Source organism: Xenopus tropicalis, chromosome 2 (assembly GCF_000004195.4).
Source record: "Xenopus tropicalis strain Nigerian chromosome 2, UCB_Xtro_10.0, whole genome shotgun sequence".
Lineage (NCBI taxonomy): Eukaryota > Metazoa > Chordata > Amphibia > Anura > Pipidae > Xenopus > Xenopus tropicalis.
The window spans coordinates 72,773,523-72,787,266 of NC_030678.2; the positions used below are offsets into that span (position 1 = coordinate 72,773,523).

Here is a 13,744-nt window from a genome sequence, read left to right on the forward strand (position 1 = left end):
TCACATAAATTATATACAAAAACATTAATACTAACTGTAGATATTAGTATCACAATAGCCTTGGATACTATGCTTGTTCAAGAACTCATGCAGGCCCCCCTTAAAAGGCATTAACAGAATCGGTCATTACAAAATTACTAGGAAGGGCATTCCACAACCTCACTGCCCTCACCGTGAAAAATCACCTACGCTGCTTTAGCTTTAATGCTCAGAGCTCCTACAGAAATAAATCACGGCAATGAAATAAGGCGGAGATAATCAGCCCCTCTCCCTGAACCTAAATGGAATGAATGCACACAAAATGGGAGAACAATTACAGAACAGGCTGAAAAATCTGCAGCACTGACCGCACTGACAGTTTTAGCAGCTAGAAGTCCAGCTAGAAGAAGTGACCTGTGCACATACGATTTTGCAAAGGGCATGTCGTCATATATGTCGATATCAACGTGGGGGCCCCAAAAACACTAACCTGCCTACAGCCTTAATCTAGCTCTGGTCCTATTTGAGAAGACTGTGCACAACTGGAAGCAGAATTTTAGCATGGCATTTTTGTATAAAACATTCAAAATGGTCAGCTTTGTGCAGAGGCTTAAACTTTGTGGCTTAAACATTTAGTCATTCAGTAATAATATAACATCCATGTGCCATGGATCAGAGCAACAATATAAGGCAGACAGAGTGATGTTTATTTTGGTTTATTGCATTTTCAGTCTGAACAAGTGTGGTACAGTATGTTGATTACACTTCCATTCTGTAGCTGGACAATGATCTGCAATGCTCTATATGCGCTCTCATTGTGCAGATGTGCAACTCTATGTTCCTAGGATCCTCTTTACATAGTTCTGCACATTGGCATGAAGCTGTGGACAAGTTTGCGTAAAGGTCTCCCTAGCGAGGTCCTGTGCTGCCTTTGAGCCAGCTTGCATGGCACGGTATAAAGGTAAAGTATACTTCTGCTTCCCCTGAGAATACAGATTGGTTTAGGGAGAAGATTACAAATCAGAAGAAGTATTCTCATCACAATAATAAGTCAGTGTCAAATCTCTCAAAACTCAGATCACTTTGTATGTTATATCATTATGTTATATATTATCGTTATGCTTTTACATTATAAAATAAGTGTTTATTAATAATGTCTTCCTAATTAACAGAGATACATATGAAAACACAGCACAGGTAAATCAGTTTGAAGTGCATTATAAATAATATACCATTCCATCAACTATAGAATTAACTATGGTATACTGCACTTTCAAGTCAAGTCAAGTAGGTTTTTATTGTCATTTCAACCATATACAGTACAGTACACAGTGAAACGAAACAGCGTTCCTCCAGGTCCAAGATGCTACATACATGCAACCCATGAAAAAATAGTTTTTACTTAGTAGGCCCATCCACAAATTCTTACCTGGCAATGGAGAAAGTCCCTGACTTTATGAAAGTGGAGCTGATAGTCATTCTTCAATACAATCTGGGCCCAGCGCAAACGCAGCTCAGCATTTGTAGCATTGGAAATCTTTGGATAATACTTTTCCAGTTGTTCGACATTTCCTAGATTAGTAAAAGCCACACATACAGAAGAATGTAATTATATTTCAGCAAACATTAATAGTGCTACTATAAAGACCTGCAGAAATACTTATAGGTAAAAATATATAATGTATGCCTAGAAAGGCATTATAAATGAATTTATAAGGGTCTGTACAATTCAGTATGAGGCATATTATGCCTTGTAAAGCAACACACACAGAGGAACATATATCTCAGTGAGTGCATTTCTTTTCTGCTTGTTTTAACTCCATATTCAAGTGTGTATAGCCCCATAAGGAATAATGTTCCCAATTTTTGTTTTTTTTTGTTGTTGTGGAAGATGCTGATAGAATACTGCACTTTACCAGCCCAGATGCCTTTTACAAATATGTTTTTATATTTTTTATTCTATTATAAAGACTTATCAATACAAGCTAGTTTTTTGTAAACCAAATTAAATGTGGTTCCCCGCCAAAGGAGTATGTTACTGCTCTAAGTAATTTAAATCTCTATGTCCATATAACTCAGAGTGAAGAAACAAGAAATCAATTCATTTGGATACCACACATAAGCTCTCACCATCAGGCAGTGGTGACAACTCAAGTACTCTATCCAAAAAGTAGACAAGCTGATAGGTCCTCCATATTGTGGGATCAACTTTTGAAATAGTTTCAGTATCAAGTGGAGTAGAAGACCAGAGGTTTGCTAGTTCTGTTGCTGGTTTCATAAGTGCCTCTCCAGGGGACAGGTCTGGGAGGAAAGGAGGCCATCCTGGAGTGTTTAGCCAATGGTCAAATTCCAGACCTATCAGAGAAAAAGGTTGTTGCAAACTTATTGCTACAATTTGTCCAGAATTAATATATTATGCATTTAGACAGTAATCTGTAAAGGCAAAAAAACAATATTGCATGTAAGGATTGTAAACCTAAAAAGAAACGTATTTGCAATGTGCTTCAATTAGAAATTTATTGTTTCTTTAAATTAACCGATTTCACCTCTCTCCTGAAGCTGTGTACAACAATCCTTTCCCGGCTGGCCGGTGGCCAGATTAGTAAGAAAACTATCAGTGCTGGTCTGCATTCTGAAGGGCAGGGATTGTTTTGTTTGTTCATTTATTTGTTGTTTATAGGGCAGGCAGAGCATGGCACACACAAGCAGTATAGGGCAGGCACAGTACGGCACACACAGGCAGGATAGGGCAGGCAAAGCATGACACACACAGGCAGGGTAGGGCAGGCAGAGCATGACACACACAGACAGCATAGGGCAGGCAGAGTATGGCACACACAGGCAGCACAGGGCAGGCAGAGTATGGCACACACAGGCAGCACAGGGCAGGCAGAGTATGGCACTCACAGGCAGCAAAGTGCAGGCACATACAGTGACACTGCTCCTACAGTCTGAGGAGTGCGAATAGGTGAACAATGCAGGGACTAAAAGGTGTGAACAACATAGGGGATTACAGGCATAAACAATACAGTGGTTTACATCCTGAATCTAAGGCCGCCTCCCTCAGGAATTTACTTTGGTTGTTGGCTAGTGGGCATGCTCAGTTTTTCTCAGCTCAGACTACGAAACATGTCCTCCAGTGAAGCAGCCAATGAAGACATGGCATTACTGGTTCCCCTAGAAACTCTCCTCTCCTGAGCTCAGCCTAACTATTACAGTGCTGAATCAAAGCAGAACTTTTTATCAAAGGAAGTATCCCTGTGTGAGTCTGCATTCTTGGTGAAATGTAGGCTTACTTAGGGTCTTTGTCCACATATGCTGTTTGCAGATTTAAATGTAACTGATGTGTCAGAGGGAAAATGGCCTCCAGGTAAAAGTTGCTATTTGTTTTAGGAAAATGTGATGGTGCTGGCAAACAGAGGTGATATATGCAGTATAAATGATGCAGTTTGGGTGGGGGGGGGGGGGGATGAGCCTTACTTATATAATGGTAGGAAAATGTACGGTTTACATGTCCTTTAATCTTAGTACTGATACCATTTAAACCTTATACAAAAGGTAAACAGTCACAGCAGCCAGACAGTGGGGGAGGGGAACACCTCAGTCAACTGTATACTATAAAAAAAACCTAGTTTTTTGTTTTGTGCTCCTTTTACATTTATATATAATTGATAACGCCCTCTGATTTTTATTTAAGCTGTAAGCGCAGCAATTATTTTTAATACTGCATAAGCTAAATGTTTGGCGAGACTGAGCAAGTTGTCAGTTATTTCTGGACATAATGCAATTTCCGTGTACTTCATAATTTGAGAGGTGTTTTGGTTTCATAAGGTGTGCTTGTATATGCATGGATATCTTAGAGGGGAAAAATGCTATAGGGTTTACTCCTCAGTACCCCAAACTGCACAGTTGAATAAACAGATATCATTCTAATCTGTTATCTGTAAAATATTTATGCTTAAAAATAACAATGCATACATTTTACATTAATTTATAAACACAAGTAGATTTGAAATATTATAAAATAAAATTTTGCCATAATGGTCAACGCATCTTGATCATTTTACTTTTAAAGTAATAAAAATAGATAAATATAGATGAACAATCAAGATGTACTATTACTCTTTTCCATGTGGTCGGGCATACTGCACTGGCCAAAATGGCCCATGTAGTTTCATTTGGTTCATGATCCTGCAAGATATGCAAAAAAAAAAGGTCTTCCATTTTCCGTTTTATAATTTGATTGATTAATTTGTTTCTCCAAAGTCTGAAACGTCAAACTGGCTAAGAAGCCCCTTCACATACAAATTCACTTTTTCCAAATTTTAAAGGGGATCTAAATCCAAAAAATGCATAGATGTAAACTTTCTCACTGTGCTTCTCTGAGCACTTCTGCAGTATACACTGATTTTCTATTTTTATTGTTTTCTGATAACAGGTAGAATGGTGGCACTTTGTCATTGACTTCCACCTAAAGAAAAGGGTAGATGTTGCTGGGAGCCTGAGACTTAGGCCTCAGTAAGGGAGTAAGTATCCTGCCCCCTAATTGTGCATCTTTCAGATGTGCAAATTATGGAGCACCAGCAGCCACAAGGTGAAGCAAAGCCTTTTAAGTATAGGGCTATCTTGCACATTATATTGCTGCACCATGTGCAGGATTTTATTCTGCACAGATCATTCGGAAATTTAGTGACACTTAGAGAATCCACCTAGAAGAGCAATGTAATAAAAAAAGCTATTATTGCAGCCCTACAAAATGCATTTATTAGATGAGGTATCAAAATTATCTGCAAGGTGCTGAGTGCAGCAAGTGCTTTTATGACACAAGGAAAAAAAGGCAGCAATTTTGCACCCCTCAGAACTTTTGTACTTCTGTGTTCTGGGTTTTAATAAATAACCCTTCTTGTCTGTTACTCACAATATCCAAATATTAATGGCTTACCGGATATCGTATCCACTCCCTTTGCTTTCAGTTCTGGAAAATATTCTAGATAAAACTCAAGGGCTTCATCAGCAAGAATGCTCTGGAACTTGAACTTATTCACATAGGCCTGTATAGAAAAAAGTAAGATAGTAAGTCATCAGGGAAATAATTACCACTCACTTAAGAACTGTGGTGGGCAGAAATCATCAACCATTAGAATGCTACAGAATCCTCTAGTAAACTAGGTCATTATGTGATTAAGTTCAATTCTCTAAAGGAATTTGCAGAAACATCTACAAGGGGCTGTTGGATGCACTGAATAAATTACCAATTAAATGAACGTGATCCTCTTCAGCATGGGATCAGACATCTTTCCCACTTTATTCTTTAAAACATTCCCTTAACCTAGACCACTGGGAAACACCCTCAAAATTGTATATACATTAGCTCAAAGTGTTAAGGTGGCCATACATGTTAAGATTTTTCTCTCCCTAACCAATTTCAAAGCGATCTGACAAATCTATCAAATTATCGCAAGGTGAATCTATAATTATCCATAGAAACACCAACATATTCCCTAGTCTAGAAAACCTTTTTTTTTAGGCATCGACCTATGTATTTGTATTGCTTATTACCTTTAAAAATGCATCAAACTTGGTCTGGTCCCCAGTGAGGTGGGCCAAGTATGAAACAAAGCAGAACCCTTTCTCGTAGGGAGTCTCATTATAAGTATCATCTGGATCCACACCTGCCAATTGAAAAAGAGAAAGAAAAGAGGAGAAATGTTACTATGCAGCATCTGATGTTATGTATCTTTGTTAACAAATACATACCAGGCTCTATCTTTACTCGTAATTTGTTCAAAGGGTGGTCTTCCCCAGAAGAGTCCATGTGCTGCCGTAACAGGGCTCTTCCAGCAGCTGCTTCCAGGCAAGTGTAAGCAGGACCTGTAAACATGCATAGACAGTACTGAAAAGATAAAGTCTGCTTCTAACGTTAAAACATACAGCAGAGTCAGAGACCGAATGAATGAAGATCTCAGAAAAATATTCCAAATGGAAATGGTTCATGAACTGTAAAATAAACTAGAAAGGGAAGTTTGAGAACAAACTTCATGTGGGTTTGAAAAACATGTGAAGTCACTGAATTAAATCTGCTTGGCTGTTTTTGGCTCCATTCTCACAGTTAAACGTGTTAGAATGACAGCATTTTAAATTTCCCCATAAAAATCAATGAGATAAATTTGATTGGTGGCCCCACCCACTTTTTTTCAAACCTTGGATTATTGCCACCCAGTGACTAATTCTGCAAAGTTTAGGGACCCTGAATTCCCCAGCCATATATAGATTGGGTGAGAGAACTATATCACCTTCCAGTAGCAAAAGTAAGGGCTAACAACAGAGTCTCGGATCCCTTCCCAATTAGCAGGGGAACAAGACAGGGCTGCCCGCTTTCCCCACTATTATTTGCACTGGCCATGGAACCCATGGCTAGCCGGATTAAACAAACACTTACAAACAACGGATTGCGATTGGGCCCCAGGGAAGAAATTATATCAATGTATGCGGATGATACATTATTATATTTAGCAAACCACCAGCAAGCCCTACCACTAGCACTCAAAGTGATAAATACACACACGGATTACTCAGGGTTAAAAATCAACTGGTCCAAATCTGTAATCTTCCCAATAGACACCCTCCCGATCAACACCCCAACACACATACAAGGACTACAATGGGTACAAGCTTTCAAATACCTGGGGGTCTGGATCCACGCCGACCTAAGAAAATTTGCAGAACTCAACATACAACCAATTATAAGATACATGGAAACTAAAATAGAATCGTGGGCCCATCTTCCGCTCTCCATAATAGGCAGAATAAATATATTCAAAATGATAATACTACCAAAGCTAACCTACATACTTAGACAAGCCCCGCTACTCTTACCAAAAGGACTCTTTACTAAACTAAAGAGCCTAATGTTAACTTTGTTCTGGAACAAAAACCTCCCCAGACTAGCTCTGAGAACGCTGCAACTCCCCACAGACCAGGGTGGATTAGCAGCACCAAACCTGTACCTATACTATCAGGCAACCCAACTTTCAGTAGCTCACAATTGGGTTATCCCAACCCTGACAAACGCAGCTACACTGCTGGAAGCGCAAATAGTGGGATCCCTTGAGGAACTGAAAAACCTACTATATAGGGGTACTAAGTATAACATAAAGTGTTCCCCCCTAATGAAAGCAACAGTGAAGGTTTGGCAGCAAGTGCTCCAGCGCTACCCGAAAAATCAGCAGCATTGCTCGTCTCATACCCCACTCTGGTGTAACCCACACTTACAACATTTTAATACCATACCAGACCCCCAACTATGGGCGCAATATGGCATAAAATATCTTGCCGACATAATAGGAAATGGTAATCTACTGTCATTCCCGGACCTTAAACAAAAATATACCCTTCCCAATAGAATGTTGTTTCGATACCTGCAGATGAGACATGCAACAGCTGCCCAATTTAACAACCAACCAATTGACACAAACCCCAAGGGAATAGAAACTGGACTTCATGATGCCAACCTTAAGAAACCTCTGTCACACTTTTATAGGCAACTGTCACTGCTGGGAAACAATTCTCTGAGTAAACTATATGCAAAATGGCAGCAAGACCTCCCTCAGCTCACGGATGAGGTCTGGGTAGACATACTCGACTCCGCCTTTGAAGGGGTAATAAGCAGCAAGGACAAATTGACCCAAATAAACTTCTTGCACAGGGTATACTTCACTCCGTTAAGACTACACAAAATGAACCCAGCCCAAAGCCCAAAATGCCCACGGTGCAATCACAGCACGGCGGGATATATACATATGGTATGGTCCTGCACAAAAATTCAGGTATTCTGGGAAAAGGTAATACGATGTATCAAAGCCAAAACTGATATACAACTACCACTAGATCCCATGGTATTATTACTGAATCAGTTGGAGGATGTTACACCTAACAGGGCAGACCGAACCCTAATATCAATTCTGTGTCTCTATGCCAAAAAGAATATAGCTATAAACTGGAAATCCAAATCAAGACCTACCTTAAGGTCCTGGGAGCGATTAATAGAAAAAAACATCCCCCTCTATAAAATTACTTACCTGAGAAGAGGCTGCCCAGAAAAATTCAACAAAATTTGGGATAAATGGATTGACGTGGACCCAGTAACTTAAGGCACAGTAGCCCCATCTGAGATACCTCCCCCCCCCCCCCCCCCTCGCCCCAGGTAAAGGGAAAACTGCACAGTCAAAGAATGAATGTAAAAGAGTCCCCACTGACCTACAGAGGGGTTATGTAAGTGTTACAGCACATAATTTACAGAATATAAGCACAATGCAAGGAAGTACCACACCGGTTTAATGTTATGTTAAATGTTACTTTATTTTTACTTTATTTGGGTATAAAATAACAAAATGTTAACAATGGAAACTGTATTGTAAATGACTATTACCTCTGAATGCTCAATAAAAGAAATGTTAAAAAAAAAAAAAAAAAGTTTAGGGACCCTGGCATAAATAGTATGAGAATGGCAGTATTTTAAATTTAAACCACCAAAATTCAATAGGTGAAATATGATTGGCTTTAGGTGGCTCCACCCACTTTTTCAAACCTAAAATTGCAATGACCAACTGTGAATAGTTATGGGACCCTAGTTTAATATTGCGAGAATAGCAGCAGGTTAAAATCTGATTGGCTGTTGGTGGCTCCACCCACTTTTTCTAACCTTGAACCACAGATACCAGGTGACTAACTCTGGGGACCCTGGTATTAATATTTAAAGAATGACAGCCGTTTAACTTTAAACCAATTAAAGTGTATAGGCGAAATCTGATTGGCCATTGTTGGCTCCCCTCACTTTTCTAAACTCGAAATGTAGTCACCCAGTGACAAACTGTGCAAAGTTTGGGGATGTTAAACGTGTGAGAATAGGAGTGTTTTAAATGTAAAACAATGAAATCTCATTGGCTGTTGTTGGCTCCTCCCACTCTGGGTTATCCAACAAATGTTGCTGTTTAATTCAGGGTGATCCCATGATTTTGTTACTCAAGTTTGGTAAGTGTAGCCTCAAAGCTGCAAGAGTGGCAGCAGTCTGAATATATTCCCTGTCAAAGTCAATGCGGTGCGGATTTTGTCAGCCAATGTGACCTACATGGATACAGAGACCGTTATCTACAGGTATGTGTCATTGGGTTCCTTCCAGAGAAAGTTCAGATTCAGGCTTTATTAAATGTAATTGCAGCTGTATAGGATATGTTTCATCTACATTTCTAATTTTAACTAGTTCATCAGAATGATCAGACTCACCATATAATTCAGTAGTAATTCTACGTTGGGCATACATTGTGAAACCCTCATTCAGCCAAAATTCTCCCCAGTTGGCACTGGTGACCAGGTTCCCGAACCAGCTGTGTGAAATCTCGTGTATGATAACATCAGCCAATGAGCGATCACCAGCCAGCAGACATGGGGTAACAAATGTGATGCAGGGGTTCTCCATTCCACCAAATGGGAAAGATGGTGGCATGAATAGTACATCATACCTGGGGAACCAACACATTCCTCTCAATAACTTAAAACCAAGCAACTTGATTTTGCACAAATTACTCAACATAACAATGTTTGTTTGTAGTGGTGTAAAAATAAGGAAAGCAGGCCCTACAAGTGCAGGAGAAATCCTAAACAACTTACCTTCCCCATACATAAGGACCAAAGAGCTTCTCCCCCACTTTCAGGAACTCCTCTATTACTCCATCATACTCCTTTTTAGCTGCTTCTATAAGACAAGGCTCGGCCCACACACGGCTCCTACAAACACAACATGCAACCATCATTTCCATAGAATGTAAACAGTACAGTAAATAACCTTGATTTATTAGCCAAATGAACATACCTTGGTCCTACCTCTGCTGATACAATGTCACCAACCACCAGAGCCACCAGATATGCTGGAATAGGTTGTGCCATCTCGAATTTAAAAGTATCCCCTTGGCGGTCAGAGTTATTTGCACTCATAACAGCTGTAAAACCTTCAGGCACCTAAAGTGAAAAAAAATCATCATATAAAAATAGACCATCTGTAATATATAAATAATTACCTTACTTACAGTCATCTCAAGGACTTACTGAATAAACAAGGAATTACTGCACTAATTGCATGGTTGGAGTGCTACTTACTAAATAGTGAGGTGCAGGTTTACTTATACCAAAGGTGCAAAATAGGTAAAGCTGTGCCTACCGCACCCCCTTAATAAATGACTGCCACTAAGTTTATCATATTGAAGCCATTTATTTTAGAATTTTACCCTTCATTCTGGGACACATTTCACAAAGCTCTGCAAAATACAACTGATTTACACAGTAGCCTATCCTGGTCATTTTAGCTGTACCTCTTGAACTGAAAAATCCATCATAAGCAGAAAAGAAAATAACTTGCTGTATTTAAACTCACCTTGACATTGGCAGAATAGGTGCATTTAACAGCCGGTGTGTCAAAGCATGGGAAGAAGGAGCGGTTCAAAACAGCCTGGCCTTGCGTGTACATGTAAGGCTTCTTCTTGCCTGCAGTCTGCTGTGGGTCCAACCAACAAACCTGAGAGAAATTGAGTATAAAAAGTGGGGTGGCTTTGTTTAATCAGTCCTAACAGAATCTGCAGTGAAAGCATTTGCAAGCATGAAATAATGCTGAGAAAAAAAGAAAAATGCATTGCTAGCTTATTCATTAAAGGAGAATGAAAGTCATTTTGGCATTTTACCGCCAACAGGTTTGCCACATTAGTGCCACCTAGAATGCTATATTTATTCTGCAGAGAGCTTCATCATACCTGAATAAAGAGCCCAAGGAGCTTTCTCTGCTTGTTTAAGATTGCAGCTGCCATTTTAGCTTGGTCGTCATAGCTTCCTGTTTGCAGCTCTAGCCTTATAGCTCAGATTACACATTCCTAAGGGAGGTGGGAGTGAGTTTTATTAATTCTTGTGGGAGGGGGAGCAGGAGAGGAGAAAAAGGAGAGAACTGTGCAGATTCTGGAATGGGGGATTTTTCTGTGAGGAAGTCAGATACCCGAAGAACACGTTTACAAAAAAGGAGACAAGAAATCCTGTGTTTGATAGAGGATTCTCCATCTTCCATAGCCAGGGCCTATTTATGACTTCATTACTATTATAGGTTAAAATTGCTCTTAATTAGGAGAGGGTGGACAGGGGAGGGTTAATTTGTGTGCCATCCTCATGTAGGGGCTATGGCAACTTTTTCTTTATATTTCCAAGTGATTCTGGAAGGTATTAAAGTAATGCACATTCAAGCACCAATTATAGCACTGACTGCTAGTTAGAAAAAAAAAAACCTTTCAGTCATGAGTAAAACTTGTAATATCAAGGTTCATCCAATCCCCTGATAACAGCAACATAAATGTCTCATTTCAACATTTTCATGCAAATAAACAGCATAAAAAGGCTGATGCAGCAAAAAATAAGGGAAGTATAATACACAAGCTCAGCAGTGTAAAGTGTAAAAGATAAGCAAAGTGCACAATCAGCAGTAAAAGAGACAAAAGAGCAATACATAAATGGCAGACAATGCAAAACATGTTTTAAATGAAAATTACATATGTACTGCCATAGGCATGTCCCAGTCAAAAGAACTCTACCAAGCAGAACATCAATAAGCAGTTACATCTGTGCTACCTCAGGTGGAAAATCTTACAATAATGACCCGCCAGTGAATAACATTCAGATTGGCGCAAATAAAACCTAAAACAGCATTACAGCATATTTGTGGGAAAATGCCACATTTTCCTGTGATTAAGCTGAATCGGCTTGAGTGCTGAAGTTTACCTGTGGCAATTGTAAAGTTATTTAATGGCAAGTCATTTTTGGGAAATTTGACACCTCCCATAGGTAGAGATTTAACTGCGGGCAACAAATCACCCCTGTCTGCCATTGCCGTATATAGAAACCCAGAATCCAGCTCTTAGCTATTGGTGATGGTTCTCTGCTCCATGTAGTTGCACTCAAGTCAAAGCTGTAACTGTCAGGGAAGCTACACAGAGCTTTGGAAGAGAGCAAATCCACTTCTCTCCACCTGCCTACAAGGAGAGAAGCTGAGCCCAATGCTCTGTGTGAGTTTGGCCCAAGTCCATTGTTACAGTGCAAACAGACTCTCCGCATAGGTGCAAACTGCATGCACCAATTTGATTAACCATGAGAATATTTCAAAATATTTTTTCTTGAAGGCTTGAAGGCAGACAATTCTACCCCCCCCCCCCAGCAGTGGGTAATTATGAGAATCCAAAGTCTATCAATAGGCTATAAATGCAAGCAAGATAGAGAAGCAACAGGTTGTGCTCTTTAGTGTTACATAACAGTTTTCTAGAAAGGTCTGTAGTTATGTCACCAAGACATAACCTACAGAAGTTACCAATCCCAGCACTCTCAAACCGTTTCCAGATAGTGAGCTGTTCAGTCACCTTACTACATGTTCTGAGGCCAAAATGATTGGGTCATCTAAAGAGGACAAGGCAGCTTTAGACCAATTTGGGGGTCATGGACACATTTTATAGAGGGCCACATATGACCCACTGGCCCATGGCTGGACAGGCCTGATTTAGCCTGATCTGTATCAGCCATCTTCTTAAAGGGGCAGTATAGGCATTTTACAAACAATAAATCTTTTTCTCAAATTCGATATAACTTTCAATATATTCCTTCTTAGAGAAAGAAGCCCTGGTGGCATAAGATGATGTACAAATACAACACTGTGCTAAAGTGCTTCTCTGAATGAAATAGCTGGACCTCATTACACAAAGCCAATAAGCAAAAATATGGGCACAATTACATTTGCTTTAGTTGAAAGTTAAGATTTATTTTCTTTGGTTTGTAGTGTTTAAAAGGACCACAAGATAGAAAATATAGTATAATATATCAAGAAGTGTTTAATCCCACCTCCCCCCCACACCTTCATGCCAGTAAGATCACCTACCCCTGGGCTATCCGCTGCCTCATAATCGAGTATCACCCGAACCCTGGCTCCGGGGGGCAGTAGGCTGGGCAGACGGAGAACCACCATAGTGCCATAGCGTGTGAAAGGCTTTTCCTCCCACGACAACTCCTCATGTTCCCCCTGGCCCTTCTCCAGCCGAGCTCCCAGCACTCGCAAGCAGCGGTGAGTGTCCAGTCGCAGCTCCTCGGTCTCCCGCAACACCTGCACGTCCAGCCGCTGGGAGCCCCGCAGTATTCGAGCCTCTGTGTCTACTGTCAGCTCCAGGTGCATGTGCTCGGGCTGGAACTCCCGGTAACTGGAAGCTGTGGCTACATCTTCCGCCGTCCTGCCTCTGGCTGACATGGTGTCCCGCTACGCTGTACAATTACAGGTCTCTAAGCGCTGCTTAGGCCCTCAGGAGCCTTTTGCCGAGCCAGGGAACAGCAGCAGCTTCCTACAAGGCTTTCGCTTTTGCTTATTAAACAAAAAGAGTCCCCGCCTTTGGTAGTACGTAAAGGCACAGACATCGGTCAAAGGCCATAGTGTTTTAATGCTCGATTAACTCGTGTTCTTTTGCGAGCACATGAAGTGCAGTTGGAGATTGTACTACTGCCAACAACTGCGAATGCTAGGGATATATATTTATGGTAAAACGATTGTGATTTCAGTTATGTCATATCGATTGCAAACAGTTGGGAAAAAGTTCACGTTCCCTTGCTGTCTGTTCGTGTTCTTGCCTAGCTGTCTGTCCAGCAATCAGCCCATATAGTTCAAGGTCATTGTGCATCAGCAGATTCCAGAACTTACCAGTAT

The 13,744-nt window shown here is 40.4% G+C and overlaps 1 protein-coding gene across 1 annotated transcript; it reads right to left on the reverse strand.

Moving 5' to 3' along the window:
* Window positions 1-679: 679 nt before the first annotated feature.
* Window positions 680-13,404, reverse strand: rnpep (arginyl aminopeptidase (aminopeptidase B)). Its single transcript, NM_213691.2, has 11 exons — window positions 12,932-13,404; window positions 10,406-10,546; window positions 9,848-9,993; window positions 9,646-9,762; window positions 9,262-9,497; window positions 5,737-5,850; window positions 5,539-5,651; window positions 4,922-5,030; window positions 2,110-2,334; window positions 1,409-1,551; window positions 680-962 (listed from the first exon to the last, which is right to left on the reverse strand). The coding sequence occupies exons 1-11, from the start codon at window positions 13,292-13,294 to the stop codon at window positions 813-815; spliced, it is 1,857 nt and encodes a 618-aa protein (NP_998856.2). The 5' UTR covers window positions 13,295-13,404; the 3' UTR covers window positions 680-812.
* Between the last annotated feature and the right edge of the window lie 340 nt (window positions 13,405-13,744).

Bases quoted from the DNA above. Each gene is read 5' to 3' on its own strand.
- rnpep (NM_213691.2), bottom strand. From the start codon at position 13,294: ATGTCAGCCAGAGGCAGGACGGCGGAAGATGTAGCCACAGCTTCCAGT. The intron at 9,994-10,405 runs GTGAGTTTAAAT...TTTTCACTTTAG, and splicing joins CCTATTCTGCCAATGTCAAG to GTGCCTGAAGGTTTTACAGC. The intron at 2,335-4,921 runs GTAAGCCATTAA...TTTCTCTGATAG, and splicing joins GGGAGTGGATACGATATCCG to GTCTGGAATTTGACCATTGG.